The sequence below is a fragment of the Tenrec ecaudatus genome, chromosome 6, assembly GCF_050624435.1.
Source record: "Tenrec ecaudatus isolate mTenEca1 chromosome 6, mTenEca1.hap1, whole genome shotgun sequence".
Taxonomy (NCBI): domain Eukaryota; kingdom Metazoa; phylum Chordata; class Mammalia; order Afrosoricida; family Tenrecidae; genus Tenrec; species Tenrec ecaudatus.
The window spans coordinates 4,492,119-4,507,568 of NC_134535.1; the positions used below are offsets into that span (position 1 = coordinate 4,492,119).

A 15,450-nucleotide genomic window follows, 5' to 3' on the forward strand; every position below is an offset into this window, starting at 1 on the left:
TACGCCATCGGTGGCCAGGGAGATGAGCCTTGTCAAGAGTGGTGAGCACCAGCCTGTTTCACCTTGGGAGAGCAGTCAGGCTTCTCCATTAGAGATGGGGCCTTGCAGCCCTGAGAGGGTGAGGCCTGGGAGACAGCATGGGAGGGACCCGTTAGAGGATTTTTATGTGACCTGTGGAATGCTGGGAAACTGATTCTTGGAGGCTCTGCCATGCTCTCAGTGGTCTCTGGCTCCCACATTGCTAAGGTCTGGAGACAAAATCCTTGCTCCTGGGATTGGGGGTGAGGTGAGGAGGAGCATGTGTTCTTCCTGGATCTCTGTTGTGTGCCAGGTGCGGGATTGGGGCCTGTCACACAGATGAGGCTTCATCCATCCCCCCACAGCTTGTCAGAGAAAGCACACTGCACCCATTGTAAAACTGAGGGCTCTGAGGTTCTGAGAGGCAGAGTGGGCCCTGCTCGCCGAACCTCCTGTTTGAGACCCTTGGCTGCCTATTGGCAGAGGACCTGTGACTAGCAAGGAGAGCTGAGGCAGACCGTGCTTCAAGTCAGGCTCCATCTCAGAGGTCTGCCTGGGGCCAGGTGGGAGGGAGCTGGGCGTGGTCTGTGGCAACCCTGGTCAGCAGTACTTAAGGATGGTGGGGGGCAACTCTGGGAAAGAGGGTGGGAGGAGCCCAGGTGGTGAGGAGAGTGTAGCCCCGCCCCTGGGAATTGGGGGTCTATCCAGCTCTGAGGAACCTGCAACTTCTTGTCAGACAGAGAGCCACATCTCCCTGATCTGTCCTTGGCAGTGACTCCCTCCAAGACCACAGGAATGGGGCCTCGTGTCCCAGAGGTGCGATCTAGGCTGTTGTCACTAAGACAACCAAACTCAGTGACCTCACTAATGGAAAGGGGCATTTGCTTACTCCTCCTCTGTATGTGAATCCAGAAGCAGGCTGTCCAGGGTGGGAAGGGTCCTCTTTCAAGTCCATTGTGGCATTTCCATCTCCCACCTTCCACCCGACTCCCAGCCCCGGGAAAGGGTTAGGGAGCTGGTGCTCATTCCTTTTCAGGGTTGACCAAGAAATGACAGGCACAACTTTTGAGGATACCCCCACTAGGACAGAGGCAGGCATGTTCAGGGTCACAACAGGATGGCCAACATTTGGGTCTTCACAATGTTGGGAACAGGGTTGGCGAGAGAAGGGGAGAGTGGGCTGGACTTTGTTTTAGAATGCCCATGCTGTCAAGTCTTCCATACTGTTTGTGCCAGGAGAGCACCTGGGGGCCTCATTTTCTCAGGTTGGACCTGACCTTGAAGGACTCGGGGAATCCGTGTCTAGGGGAAGGTGGCCAGGGTTGCAGAGTGGGCACCAGACATCACTGAAAACTCACCAACTAATTTAAAAAATAGTTTATTTTTTTAAAACCATTAAGGCAAAACTGTACCCTGAAATTAACTTCACATTCATCAGTCTTAACAGTAGAACATTCCAGACAGAAGTTCCCATAAATTCAGGCAATAGAATCAGCACGTATGGTGAACTCAATCTCTTATGGGGAAAGTGAGTAAGACCCGAGATTTAAAAAAGAATGGAAGTGACAGTATTTCCAAGTCATTTTCCAATAGCTTGGAACCAACCTGCTGGTCAGTTAACATGAATCGACCAGTTGCCTCACCATTGATCCAGCATGCCTGCTGCCTGGGCTCCTGGACCCGCTCCTTGTGAGTCTGAGTGGAGAGAGAACATTGAACTCTGGGTGGCAGTGCCTGCTTTGTCAGGGCCTCTGTTGAGTCATGAGAACTGGGGTCTGGAAGCCCCTAAGTGCTTTGCACGGGAGTTTAAGGCACCCGAGAACCGCATTGATGAACGCAGGTCCAGAGAAGCGAGGTCAGTCTTTGCTTGGGAAGTTCCTGTCCTTCCTCCAAGGGCCCCTGCAGGCCCCCATCATGGGGTCTGAGCAGGCTGGCAGTGGCGCTTTAGTGGGCGTTCCCATGCACACCCAGCAGCAGTTCTACGATGGAACACTGGCAATGGGGCCTGCCTTGTGCTGGAGGCATCCTGCCACATGCCAGAGCCCGGTTAGCACACAGCATTTCTACCACAGGACTCGACTGCTAATGTTCTCCGGTAACGCCCCACAAGCAGTCATTACCCGAAGAGTACACAGCTCTTAGTGACATAGGAATCATGGGTCTTCAGGGGAAACACGGCTGTACAGAACCCATGACCTCTCTCCCCGGCATCTGAGGTGGCTTTGCTGTCAGGGCAGCATGGCTGGCGCTTGGTGAACAGGGACAGACTTATACAGAAAGCACCAATTTCTCGAGCCTCAGGAGAACAAGAAGCATGCTGTATCTCTTTCTCTCTCTGTGTAGTCACACGTGAACATTCTTTGTACTTCTGAGTGAGGCTGTCCACTCCATCCAATAACACTGATCTCAAGAAAATCCGAGCTTTAGTTACTAGGTGCATGATTGTCAATTAGTCAAATGTATTAGGATGCTGTTTAGAACCTCAAATCACAGTGTTTAAGACCTAACTAGTGGCACAGTTCTTTTAAACACACAGTATAGAAAACAAAATAAAAATTGTGATATGCAGCACGGATACAGACATCTAACCGAAAAGTTAAGTGGTATTTATCCTTTTTGAGGTACTCCTAATTTTGTGTTTGTTTGTTGAATGTTAAGGCTTGAAAATGAAACAGATTGTCCCAAAGAGAAGACATTTTTAAGAAATGGGTGGAAGGCTGGCCCTTGGGAAGTTGACTCACTCACTGCTTCTGAAGGGCTTGAAACCTTATCCCCTTTTTTTTTGAGGGCGCAGAGTTGAAGTTGAGATCCCCCCCCCCCCAAAGGTGTCCCACTGGACTAGGAGACTGGATGGCCCTTGTGCCCTGACTTTTTGTTCTCGTCTTTCCAGAGGAGACCCAAGTTCTGGGGATTGACACTGCCTTTCAAGATGCTGTGTTGGCCGGGTGTATTAACACATTTTAGATGCTGGGTTGACGGGAAAGAGATGCAAGAGAGGATGAGGCTGGTCCAATCCTTACTCAAGAAGAAAACATGGGAACTCATCCCATTTGACTCTAAGCAAACACTGCTTATATCAGAAAGCTAACTGAGGCCATATTACAAATCACTGGACATTGTGGGCCAGGCCAGCTACTGAGTAAGCTCAAACCTATGAACTGTTGTCCTCTAGTCAATTCTGACTCACAGTGACCCTGTGGCATGGCAGAATTGCTCCCACACTCTTTCTGAGACATCTCTATAAAAGCCAACTGCCCAGTCTTTTCCCGAGGAGCGGCTGGTGGGTTTGAACCTCAGACCTTATAGTTAGCAGCCTCGGGCTGAACCATTGTGCCGCCACCATTTCTTTTAAAAACTCCTACCCAAACCCACCACACTGCAGTCACTGCTGACTCACAGAGATCCTGTAAGCCAAACACCTTCCCGTGGAGCGGATGCTGACTCACGGTGGCCCTATGGGATAGAACTGTGCCACTGGTTTCCATGGCTGTAAATCTGCCCCGGAGCAGGCCCTCCTTTTGTGCCATTGAGCCCTTGGTGGGTGGGAACCACGGGTCTGCTCAGTAGTCAAGCATTCAAAGCCCTCGAGCCCCAGTTCCCCCAGTGCAGACAGTGCTCAGCATGGCTCTGCTTGTCCTCCGCGAGCAGGCGGCTCCGTGGACAAGTCCTCAGTGCAGTGGCCAGTGTGGGAGCCACCATCGCACGGCACATGCGGGACAAACGTGGTTTCTCAGTCTTTGTTCCCTTTTCAGCCCACGCGGACCAGTAGATCAGACTCACGGAGCCTTTAGCTTCTGTCCAAAACAGCTCCTCAGAGTGCGCGGCTCCCCAAGCCTCCAACCAGCCTCATTTGAGGAAAAGACATCTGAGGGGGTACCTGCTGACTGAGGTGAGATCTTTTCTGGGTGAGGGCGACCTCCTGACCAATTTCATAGGAAGAAAAGCTTTTACTTGTTCCCAATTCTTAGTACCTGCCACTTAGTACCAGCTGACTGGTGCATCTGCTAGACAGTACAACTTTGGCCTTGGCTTCTTAAAAACGAAAACACACAAGACAACAAAACCCACAAAATGTGTCACGCCGAAATGATGCCCTGGTTGGAAACAGTCACCTGGGTTTTTTTCCTAGCAGAAGCCTCAGTTAGATTGGCCTTCCTCCTTTCACATTTTCAGCACGCTCACCTTGGGGATTTCCTCAACCAAGTCATCCTTCAACACCGGGTAAAGACCTGACAAGAGCCAAATTTTCCCAGCACAGAGGAACAGGGGTGCCCATAGCTCACCCAGTTTTGAAGGGCATGAGCCTGAGAGGTTCCCAGCTACCTCCAGGAGGCTAGGGGCAGCTCAGCTAGGGTCTGGCCTTGAAGTACTGCGTGGGGAATTCTTAGAAGGTGCCATGATTGATTGGAGGGTGGGGGCTAGGAGCACTCCTAGTATTTCTCGGTGCATCTTCCTAGACAGAAGAACCCCACTGTCATGCTGTACTCCCAACTGGACTGAGGTGGATAAGTTTACCTTGAAGGCTCAAATACCTTTACACATCGGAACCATTGCCTTACCTACAGTCTGTAAGGGGGCGCTCCTGGTTTAGGCCATCTGTTCCCAAGTTGCTAGGCCTACCACCCTCTTTTCAGAGAAAAAAAACAAAAACCCAGACCATCTCCCCACTTTCCCCACACTGAAAAATGTGAACACTAGTTTATAATCCAGGATAAAGTGTAGGTATTCCAATGTCATTCCAACACCACCCCCTATCACCCACGCTGGGAAACACTCTTCTAAGTGTTTGTTCAAGGCATTGAGCGGCTATGCATTGGAGTCAAACTACAGCCTCCATCTGAAGGGGAGTCCAGGCCTTTCTGATCCTCCAGGCTGACTCCCACCATGCCCCCACGTACAGTGCAGCGAGCATTTGCCATAAAGGGTTAAAGAAACAAACCAATAGTAAAGCTTCATGTGTTAGAAAAAAATGTTTTTTAAATCAGCAAAAGAAGAAATGGCACTTCTGATTATCCCTTGTCTGCTGGCTTTCAAAACAGGAGGGTGCCCGTCCAGAGCTGGTGGACTGGTTTGGATTTGAGAGAGGAACAGGACCTAGCCCATCAGAGTTGTTAGATGCTGCTCCTTCGAAGGTGCCTCGAATCTTGGGAGTGGGAGGGGTCTTCTTGAGACATGTTTAATTGCAATGTAAAACCAAACTACCATCCTCAAATCAATTCTGACCCATAGCAACCCTACAGGGCAGGGTGGGCACTGCACAAGGTCTACAAGCCTGTCTTCCAGGCCTCCTGTGGAACACCCAGCCAAGGCTTCAGGGCCACAGCCACCCAAACGCATCTTTAAAAGCCTAAATGCTATGAGTCTAAACCAGCAGGTCAGCAGAGAGAGAATTGAGTGTCTTCCAAATAAATAGTTTGTGTTCTTTCTTTTTTTACTTATCTAATAGCCTTTGGATCATATCTAGATAAGATTTTCAAAATAGTTAGAAAGTGCTGATTAGTTTCCAAAATGGCAAAGGAGCATCAGGGTCGAAAAGAGCGTCAGGGAAGGGGGGGTAGTAAGGGAAGGCGGGCCGCATCATTCTGACGTCACCAGAGAAAGGCAGGGCCAACCACTAATGCAAGGAAGAGAACCCGCGTGGCGATACAATGTTGAATGCCTCGCTCCTCCACCTCCCAGATTCCTAGCAGCCATGTTGCCCTAACCTGGGCACCTGGCATGCCTCTTCGGTGAGCTGTCAGGAACTAGAGAAACGCGGCAGAACCCGGATGACGGACACCTTCCTTCCCAGGGGTCAAAGTGGCGGGTGTCTGTGCAAAGTCACGTGGCTCCGATCTCCCATTGGCAGTGCTGCCAGCGCGGTCTCCCCCGCGGAGTTCGCGTCTCCCGTGCACGCACGTGCGTGCTCAGTACATGTCCCTGTAGATCTCCTGCAGCAGCGGGTGCAGCGCCGCGTCCGACTCCGTCCTTTTGATGATCTGCACGAGCTGCGCATGCTCCGTAACCAGCTGTCGCAGGTCCGCCATCTTTTGGAGCAGTTTGGGGAAGAGGAAGCTATCGTCCGGGTGGTTGGTTTGCAAGTGGAGCTGGAGCACGTGCACGATGCCCTCCTGCATTTTTTCGATGTGCTCTACGTTCAATAGCCCCGGGCGATCTGTTCTCAATAGAAAAAGAGAGGTTTGAGTGGAGGGTTATCAAGTGTTGGCCAGATTGAACTGTGACCTCCCTATCTGAGATAACGTGTTGTGAATACAAACCATGATGCAGGTGAATTCGAATCATGCTTTTAAGGACTACGGTGTGCCTGGCCTATAAGCATTAATGGTTTTAATCGCCTCGTATGCATGTAAAGGCTGGGCAACGAATATAGGAAAACTGGACAAAAATGGATACATTTGGAATTCGGGGTTGGCAAAGAATATTGAATGTACTGGGGACCCCCAGGAGAACAAACACATCTGTGTGGAAGAGGTACATCCAGAATGTTCCTTAAGAGAGAGGCTGGTGAGACTTCATCTCATGTACTTTGGACATCTTCTAAGGGGTGACCAGTACCAGGGGACAGACATCATGCTTGGTCAAGCAATAAAGGGGAAGACTGTCAATGGGATAGGTTGATACAGTGCTGCAACAATGGGCTTAACGTAACAGTGGGGCAGAACTGGACAGTGTTTTTGTTCTACATGGGGTCACTTTGAGCCCAAACTGACTCTGGCACCTAACAGTCACCATCGCTCCCTGTCTATGGTTGTAATCAATCCCACTTGAGAATTGCTTGTCTTTGTTAGGTTAATGACATAGGAGTAGTGTAGCGATGTCTAGAGTTCATCTCTCTTGAGATGTAAAGAGATTAACCAAGCAAGCTAAGAAGCAGAGATGGGCCAAGGCAGATGTCTCACCACAGGAAGCTGGTGCAGGAGTGGAAGCTGAAAGACACCAGGACCTTCCTTCAGATCCAACACAGAGAGAAAGCATTTCTTCCCCTCATAAAGCCAGCCCACTGAACTCCACTTCCCGCTGCCAACACTGAGAGATTCCATTTCTGTTGGCGAAAGGCAGCCACCTATGGAATTCTGGTTAGAACAGTACTAGAGATCACAGACACCCGCGTGAGCACTCAACCTTCCTATTTTACACAACCTTTCCTACTAGAGAGAGAATGACGGGGCTTTCTACTCCTATTGACTACAGTCTTAGAAACTCACAGGGACAGTTTGACCCTGGCTTATAGAGTCTCTATGCATCAGCATGGGGTCCCAGTTGCATCGTTACTCATTGGATTTGGATTTGCAAGGTTAGCAATTGGAAACCACCAGCCTCTCCTCTGGAGAAAGACGGGGCTTTCTACTCCTGTCAACAGTGACAGTCTTGGGAACTCACAGAGAAAGTTCTACCCTGTCCTATAGGGTTGCTGTGAATTTGCAACCACTTGATGGCAATGAGTTTGGCTTTTAGTTTTCTTGCTAAAAGGGCTCTGGATGGCACCTCAGTTTGTGACCAGCTTCCAGTCTCCAGCTTTGTCATTGGAATCCGCCCAGCAGTGCATGGGAAGAAAGGTGTGGTGACCTGCTTCTGTAAAGATGGTTATTGTCGTTGTTGGTTGCCCCTCTGTTGACTCTGACTCACGACCACTCATGTATGCAGAGCATAACATCTTCCAAGAGTTTTCAAGACAGTGGGGCCATCTGGAAACTGCTTACCAGGCCTGTCTTCTACAGGCCTCTGGGTGGATTTGAACTGCCAGCCAAGTGTTTAGCCATGTGCGCTACCCATGAAAACCCTATGGAGTTACTCCCTCTAGCACACGGGGGCAACTATGAGTTGGAATCGGCTTGATGGCACAGGTTTCATTTTTGTCCTGCCTGCCCCCTCTGTCCCTACTCCATTACCAGCACCCTGGCTCCCTTTAGATATTTCCAATTTGACTAAGTGCTAGAAACAGACTGTTCCGAAGTTGCAAAGCCTCACAGGACTGGCATCTGCTCCTCAGTATTGACACGTGGCTCTGTACCTCCTAAAGTCACCTATCTACCTGAAAATGCTGACCCACTGTTGTGCACTTCTCGGATATTACCTAGCAGAAAAACCCTCCCAAAATACCAGTAATTATATGTTCTGATGTTGACGTCAACCAATCTTACATGTCATAGGAAATCAACTGCTTCCTCTTGAATAAAAACTAAGCATTGGTTCCTAGTTTGTCAGAAGTATTTAAATGGTGCTGGGATGCCAAGAGGACAGCATGCTTGGCGGAGTAGAGGGGAGCACCCGAGAGGAAGGCCCTCAACGAGTTGGACGGACACAGCGGCTACAACATGCCTGCAGCACAGGAACAAGTGTGAGGATGGTGCAGGACTGGGCAGCGTTTGGTTCTGTTGTGCATAGGGTTGCTATGGGTCGGAACCAACTTGATAGCAGCTACCAACAACAGGCTGTCAGGCCGAGGCTTGGAAGGGTTGCACTGCTAGCTGGAAGGTCTAGGCTTCCCACCACCAGCTGCACTGGGGGAGGAAGATGAGTCTGTCTGCTACTGTGGAGACTCAAAGCCTTGGGACCTCTAGGGATCTACTCTGTCCCATAGGGTCACCACGATTCCTGGGATAGACTCAATGGCAGTGGGCTGTATGAGTTTCTGATGTCAGACTTCGTCCATGGAGGTATCAGCCCCATGGCGGTGACTTTTCTATTTTTCATCCAAGGAGGAGAGAGCAAAATGAACTCTGATCCAGAGGACGGATATGGCGAGGGGGACAGGGAAGGACTGAGAGTCCATGCAGGTGAACACCCTGCGGGAAGGGCACTGGACTTCCTGGAACACCTGGGGCCATGCATCCTACCTTCGAGGTTAGAAAACACCACCTGAATCCAGTTAGTGCTTTCTTTATAGCCCTATGATTCTCCATGTTGTTGTTAGGGGTGGTCAAGTGGATTCTGACTCCTAGCGACCTCCCTGGTCCTGTGCCGCCCTCACTATTGGAGTGATGTTTGAGTTCTGACTCAGAGCCACCCCGTGTGCAATGGAACGGAATGCCTCTTATGTCTGAGCCCATCAGTGAAGCCACCGTGTCAATCCAGCTTGTCTTCCTTTTTTTCCTGCCGACCCTCCTGATATGCTGTCCCCAGTGTGTGAGATGAAATCTCACCATCTGCACTTCTAAGAGCATTCTGGCAGTTCTATTTGGTCTTCTGGCAGACCATAGTACTTTAAATATTTTTGCCAAAACCGTAATTCAAAAACATTGATTCTTGCCCTGTCTTCCTTATTAATTGTCCAGCTTTCATATGCCTATAACGTAATTGGAAAAATACACTAGGTTGGGCTAGACACACCTTAGTCCTTGTCCTAGTTAAGGTTTTGTGCCACCTTGGCTGGATTAATTTTCTCAATGGTTTGGCGGTGAAGACCTAGTAATCCCTCCATGATGAGACCTTCGGGGTGTGGCCCACTTCCAATATACTTAGACAATTATTGTAGGAAAACTTGCTTGCTTTTTGCTGGGTCTGGATCTTGCATCTAGCTTGTCAATCTGCAGTTCTTTGGACTTAAGCCATGGCCTGACCAAGTGCCTGCTGACCCTTGGAGTCCTCCTCAGTGGCCTCGCTGCTCTGCTTGGATTCTCCAGCCACCAGCAGGTCATCTTTGTGACATTCTTGGATTCATCAGCTGTGGGAGCTCGCCCAATCCGCAGACACTTCCAAGCTCATATGTGACCCATGGACTTGGAACTTCTCTGCTTCTACAACTGTGTGAGTTGCGTTCTTGATAGGAATCTCTATGTAAATAACATCTATAAACTTAACTGGTTTGGCTTCTCTAAGAACGAGCTGAAGACTAGTGAGTGCTTCCAGTGCTGTATCTGTTTGATTTTGGTAAACATTTCAATGGGTATTTTGTCAATTTAGGGATCCTTTTTTTTTGGTAAATATTTTTAGTGCAACTAAGACGTCGTCTTTCAATACCATTAGTTCTTGGTCATATACTATTGAAATGCCTGAATTATTTTTGGTATAGTGACTATGTATTTCTTACACCTTCTTCTGATGCTTCGTGCATCATTTAACATTTTGCCCACAGAATCCTTCGATATTTCAACTCTAGGCTTGAACTTTTAAATTTAGTTCTTTCAGCTTGAGATATGATAACCATGTTCTTCTCTAACTCTGGGTCTCTGCACATTTTATTATAATACTTTAGTTTGGCTTCTTGAAACATTCTGTTTGCCGGCTTTACTTCATTTCTCACATTAATTTTAGATAATCTATGTCCAAGGGAAAGTTTCCGAGTCTCTTCTGACACCCACCTTAGTTCTTCTTTCTTTGTCTTTCCAGTGACCTTTTGCTTTCTTCACGGATGATGTTCTCGGTGTCATCCCACAACTGTCAGCTCTTCACTCCTAAGTGTTCAGTGCATCAATCTGCCTTTGAGATATTACCTAAATTCAAGTATTACCTAAATTCAATATATTCAAGGTCATATTTTTATGCAGTTGGTTTTTTGTTTTTGTTTTTGTTTTTTTAACTTTGTTCAGGGCCGCCCTGACTTTAAAGATGAGTAATTAATGGTCTGTTCTACAGTCAGACCCTGGGCTTACTCTGGCTGATGATATTGTGCTGCTCCATTGTCTCTTCCCACAGATGTAGTTAAATTGATTTCTGTCCATTTCACCTAGTAAGGTCCATGTGTACAGTCACGGCTTATGTTGTTGAAGAAAGGAATTTGCAACAAAGAAGTCAGTCTGGCAAAATCCAATTTCCAGCTTCATTTCTATCACCAAGGCCATTCATTTTTTCCAACCACTGGTCCTTCCTCTTTGTTTCCCACTTTCCCATTCTAATCACCAGTGATTATCAATGCATCTTGAGTGCATGTTTGATCAACCTCAGGCTAAAGAAGTTGATAAATTCTTCCATTTCTTCATCACTGGTTTTAGTGGTTGGTGCCTAATTTTGAGTAACAGGTATTAACTGGACTTTCTGGTAGGTGTGTAGGTATCAGACAGTATTGTATTTCAAGAGCTATTGAAGTATTCTTTTTGTTGATGAATTCGACACCATTCCACTTGAATTTGATCCACCTTCCTTGGAGACCTCTGTGTCTCTCAGCATCCGTCTTCCCTTGAGTCGGGAGGTTGTTAGTGTAGGGCCCTGGGTCCAACAGAAGTGCCGTGCACCGGTCTCTGCTTTTGTGTGGTAGCAGTTCCCTCCAATCTCTGCCCACTTCTTTCTCCCGTTATCTCTTGTAAGGTAAAGGCATCTCAGGCCACAGTCTAAGTAGACATCTTACACCAGACTAGAGATATGATGGGATTAAAGGTGATTTATGCCACCATCAATCCTTTTAGAGTTGGCTGGTTATCTCACAAGATTCTGTTATGTGGGATCATTACATAAGTTCCCCGTATGTTATCACAGAAGAGCCAGAGGATCGTGACAGTGCCAAACTAGCACATATTTTGGGGTGGGATATAACTCAGTCCCTGACACCATTCATAATTTTAACTGATATAGATTTAATGTTTATCACACAATCTGCGTTTACATATATGGGGGTGGGGGGCTTCAGAAAGTTCATGGAAGAATTCCATTATCCCTGAATTCCTCTTTCCACAAGCTTTTTGAAGACTCCTTCTTGAGATTACCATGACACACAGTGGCCGTCACAGTGGGCTCTGACAGAGCAGCATGGACCGCCGACGATGGGGCAGTGTTTTATTCTGCTGCCCATGGATGCCTGTGATTCAGATGGACTCCATGGCATTTCACAACCACAACACACCTATATGTGAACCCTGACGGGGCGACTAACCATAAGCTAGAACCCACCAACTGCTCTGCAGGAGAAAGAGGAGGCTTTCTACTCCCATCAGGAGCTAGTCTCAGAAACCCACAGGGACCGTTCTACCTAATCCTACGGGGTCACTCTGAGTTGGAACTCACTCGATGAAAGTGTGTGTGGTATAATTCCTTTCATAAAAATAGGATCCTACACACCGGCCAGTGCGATCACGAGGTGCCAAGGGACCAGGTATAAGGCATCATGCAAAAAAAACAACGATATAAGTGTGTGTATATATGTATATATGTATATATATACCATATTAAATGAAGGGGGAAGTGCAGAGTGGAGACCCAAGGCCCAAGTGTCGGCCAATGGATATCCCCTCATAGAGGCGTTTAGGAGAGGAGATGGGTTAATTAGGGTGCGAGGTAGTACCGATGAAGAACACAGCTTTCCCCCAGATCCTGGATGCTTCCTCCCCCCAACTACCGTGATCCGAATTCTACCTTGCAGGACTGGATAGGGCAGAGGCTGTACACTGGTACATATGAGGGCTGGAGGTACAGGGAATCCAGGGTGGATGATACCTTCAGGACCAAGGGTGTGAGGGGCGATGCTGGGAGAGTGGAGGGTGTGTGGGTTGGAAGGGGGGAACTGATTACAAGGATCCACATGTGACCTCTTCCCTGGGAGAGGGACAGCAGAGAAGGGGGGAAGGGAGACTCCGGATAGGGCAAGATATGACAAAATAACGAGGTATAAATTACCAAGGGCACATGAGGGAGGGGGGAAAGGGGAGGGAGGGGGAAAAAAAAGAGGACCTGATGCAAGGGGCTTAAGTGGAGAGCAAATACCTTGAGAATGATTGGGGCAGGGAATGTATGGATGTGCTTTATACAATTGATGTATGTATATGTATGGATGGTGATAAGAGTTGTATGGGTCCCTAATAAAATGTAAAAAAAGAAAAGAGGAGAAAAAAATGATTAGGACAGGGACTGTACAGATGTGCTTTATACAATTGATGTATGTATATGTATGAACTGTGATAATAATTGTATGAGCCCCTAATAAATTGTTAAAATTTAAAAATAAATAAATAAATAGTCTGACCTGGTGGAACAAAAAAAAAAACAATTGATGTATGTATATGTATGGATTGTGATAAGAGTTGTGTGAGCCCCTAATAAAATGTTTTTAAAAAATTACCTTTAAAAAAAATAGGACCCTATTTCATATAAAGTTCCACAATTGCTTTTATGCACAACACTTCATCTTAACGTACAGGTACCATAAGTGCTTCCTGTCCAACTGCAGGCCTGCTGGGCAGCAGCTTGGAGATGCCAGGCAGCCCCACTCCAGGCCTGTAGGAGGCTGCCAGCAGCCTCGTTCTAGATATCCGTGAACCAGGAGAATTGGTGTGGTTTCCAGTACCATGGCAAGGTCACCTCCCAGTCAGCCTCTGCCAAAGCTACAGAAGGTCTGCTGAGTTCACAGTAGAGGCATGACCTTCCCAGCCCTGGGGCAGAGCTATTTAAAGGACCCTCTTCTGGAGCCAAAAAAAGGGCTTTGGAGGCAAGTTCCCTGCAGAGCGGCCCAGATTCTCCTCCACGGGGATTCATTTCCTCGGGCACAGCAGATTCAGTACCATCACCAGCTGGATGCTAGCATTTTTCAGGATGAAATATCCTGAAAATCACTTGACTAATACCTGTCTGGAACTTCCAGGAGTCTTGGCCATAGATTATGGGTGGGGCTGCTAATCACAAGGTCAATAGTTTGCACCCACCAACTACTCCAAGGGAGAAAGACGTGGCTTTCTATTCCTGTTAAGACTCACAGACTCAGAAGCACACAGGGGAAGTTCCACCCTGCCCTATAGGGTCTCTCTGAGTTGGAATGGATTTGGTGGCAGTGAGTGAGTGGGACATCACAGTACTGTCGGGCCTGTGATGTCACTGAGGCCTTGGCAGCGGAAATGCACTGACCCTTCTGTGCTCACACCATGGACCCGCTCCAGCTGAGGGGACACTGGAGCCCCCTCAGTTCTTAAGACTGGAACCTGTCGGGTTTGGAGTGTGCACAGGCTGGATGGTCACTCACCTCCACAGCAAATGATCGCAGCCACAAAGAGGGAAATGTCACTGTCATCCAGCTCCAGGGCATTGAACTTCATTGCAAAGTCAAACTTGGGTTCCATGATGTCACAGAATGGTTTCCGGAGGCTCTTGAGGAATTCTCGTGTTATAAAGCCATTTCCGTATGCAACCAGCATCCCGTCCTTGTTCATCACCGAAGACAGCATTGCAAATATGGCCTCGTAGACACCGTACTTCAGCAAAGTCACCTGGTCGTTCAGGTCTAGGTTGGCAAAGCCGGGGATGGACTTGGCAAACTCGGTGAGCTCCGTGACAGTCTCCACCGACGTGCACTGGCAGCAGTGGAAAATGCGGACCTCCGCCTCCTTGTTCTGGATGCCGTTGGCCACCAGCTTGGCCACCAGTGTCTTCTCAGCCATGCACAGTGTCTCCATGTCATGTATGACGAAAGGCTGCAAGGATAGATGCTAGGGTAAGTGTCAACAGAATCTATGGCCAAGCACACGGAACGACCAGCCAACGACCGAGCATCACTGCATCCAAAGGATCACACGTGGTCTCTCAGAGGACTCCAAAGGTGTGCCCGACACAGTCCTCAGACCCTTCAAGGGGACAGTCATGGGAAGCCAATAGTATAGATGACCACTGTCTGACTCCGGGCGGGAATTCCCTGCTAAGGAGCTCAAGGACTGATGCTGGCAGGGAAGTAGACAAGGGACAAACATCAGAGCACCTTTCCCAGGTTACAGTGATCTCTGGATTCCCAGGTACTACTGCAGCCACCTTCTAGACACTCAGTCTCAATTTTAGCTCTTCTACGAACCTTGGCATGAACTGCCATCATTGGTACAGACTGTTGGGCGGACACATTGGGCATGCATAAACCCTTGTGTTCCCACAAGCCACGGAAACAGCCTCGAAGGAACCTTGTCTCTGTGGGCACCAGACTGAAGCCTTCACATCATGTCTTGCTATAAGTGACAAACCCCTTGGGGCAGCTCTCCATGTGCTCCCAGGCCTTCTACACCCGAATCCTCTGGTCCCGTCACCTCAGAAAGATCGAGTGGTGGAAAGAAGAGATGGTTGGCCATGTTGCTTGGAGCTAATGTGCCCCCAGACCAAACCAAACTTAGTGCTATCAAGTCCATTCTGAATCATAGTGACCACGCTATATTGGGTTTCTGGGGCTGTAAATCATCCACAAACAGGTCTGCTTTGGAAACAGTACAGCCAGGATGCTCCTTAGAGGCAGGGATGGTGATTCTTCATCTTACATACTTTGGACATGTTATCTGAGAAGGACATCATGCTTGGTAAAGTAAAGGACCAGCCAAAAAGAGGAGGGCCCCTGACAATGTGGGTGGACACAGTGGCTGTAACACGGGCTCCAACACGAGAACAATGGTGAGGATGGCTCAGGATCATGTAGTGTTCTAGTCTGTTGTTTACTGGGTCAGTATTAGTCAAAACCAACTCAACGGCGTCTTAAAGGTATCAACCACCACAACAGCAAATCTTCACAGAAGCAGATAGCTTCATCTTTCTCCTGTGGAG

General features: G+C 48.4%; 1 protein-coding gene and 1 long non-coding RNA gene across 4 annotated transcripts in view; one reads left to right on the top strand and one right to left on the bottom strand.

Annotated features, from left to right (window-relative positions):
* LOC142451788 (uncharacterized) overlaps positions 1-15,450 on the top strand; it is a 33,093-nt gene that overhangs the window by 5,977 nt on the left and 11,666 nt on the right. The window contains exon 3 of one of the 2 annotated variants that reach the window (XR_012784995.1): positions 3,771-12,399. The exons of the other annotated variant lie outside the window; for it this stretch is intronic. This is a non-coding gene — a long non-coding RNA (uncharacterized LOC142451788). Of the gene's footprint in view, positions 1-3,770; positions 12,400-15,450 lie in introns of those variants that run through there. 2 annotated transcript variants of the gene reach the window in all.
* PPARA (peroxisome proliferator activated receptor alpha) overlaps positions 1,396-15,450 on the bottom strand; it is a 72,649-nt gene continuing 58,594 nt past the window's right edge. For both annotated transcript variants that reach the window (XM_075553500.1, XM_075553499.1), the window contains exons 6-7: positions 13,901-14,348; positions 1,396-6,172 (exon numbers count right to left, since the gene is read on the bottom strand). In XM_075553500.1, coding sequence (XP_075409615.1) covers positions 5,925-6,172; positions 13,901-14,348 — 696 coding nt within the window. In that variant the 3' untranslated portion in view covers positions 1,396-5,924. The remainder of the gene's footprint in view (positions 6,173-13,900; positions 14,349-15,450) is intronic.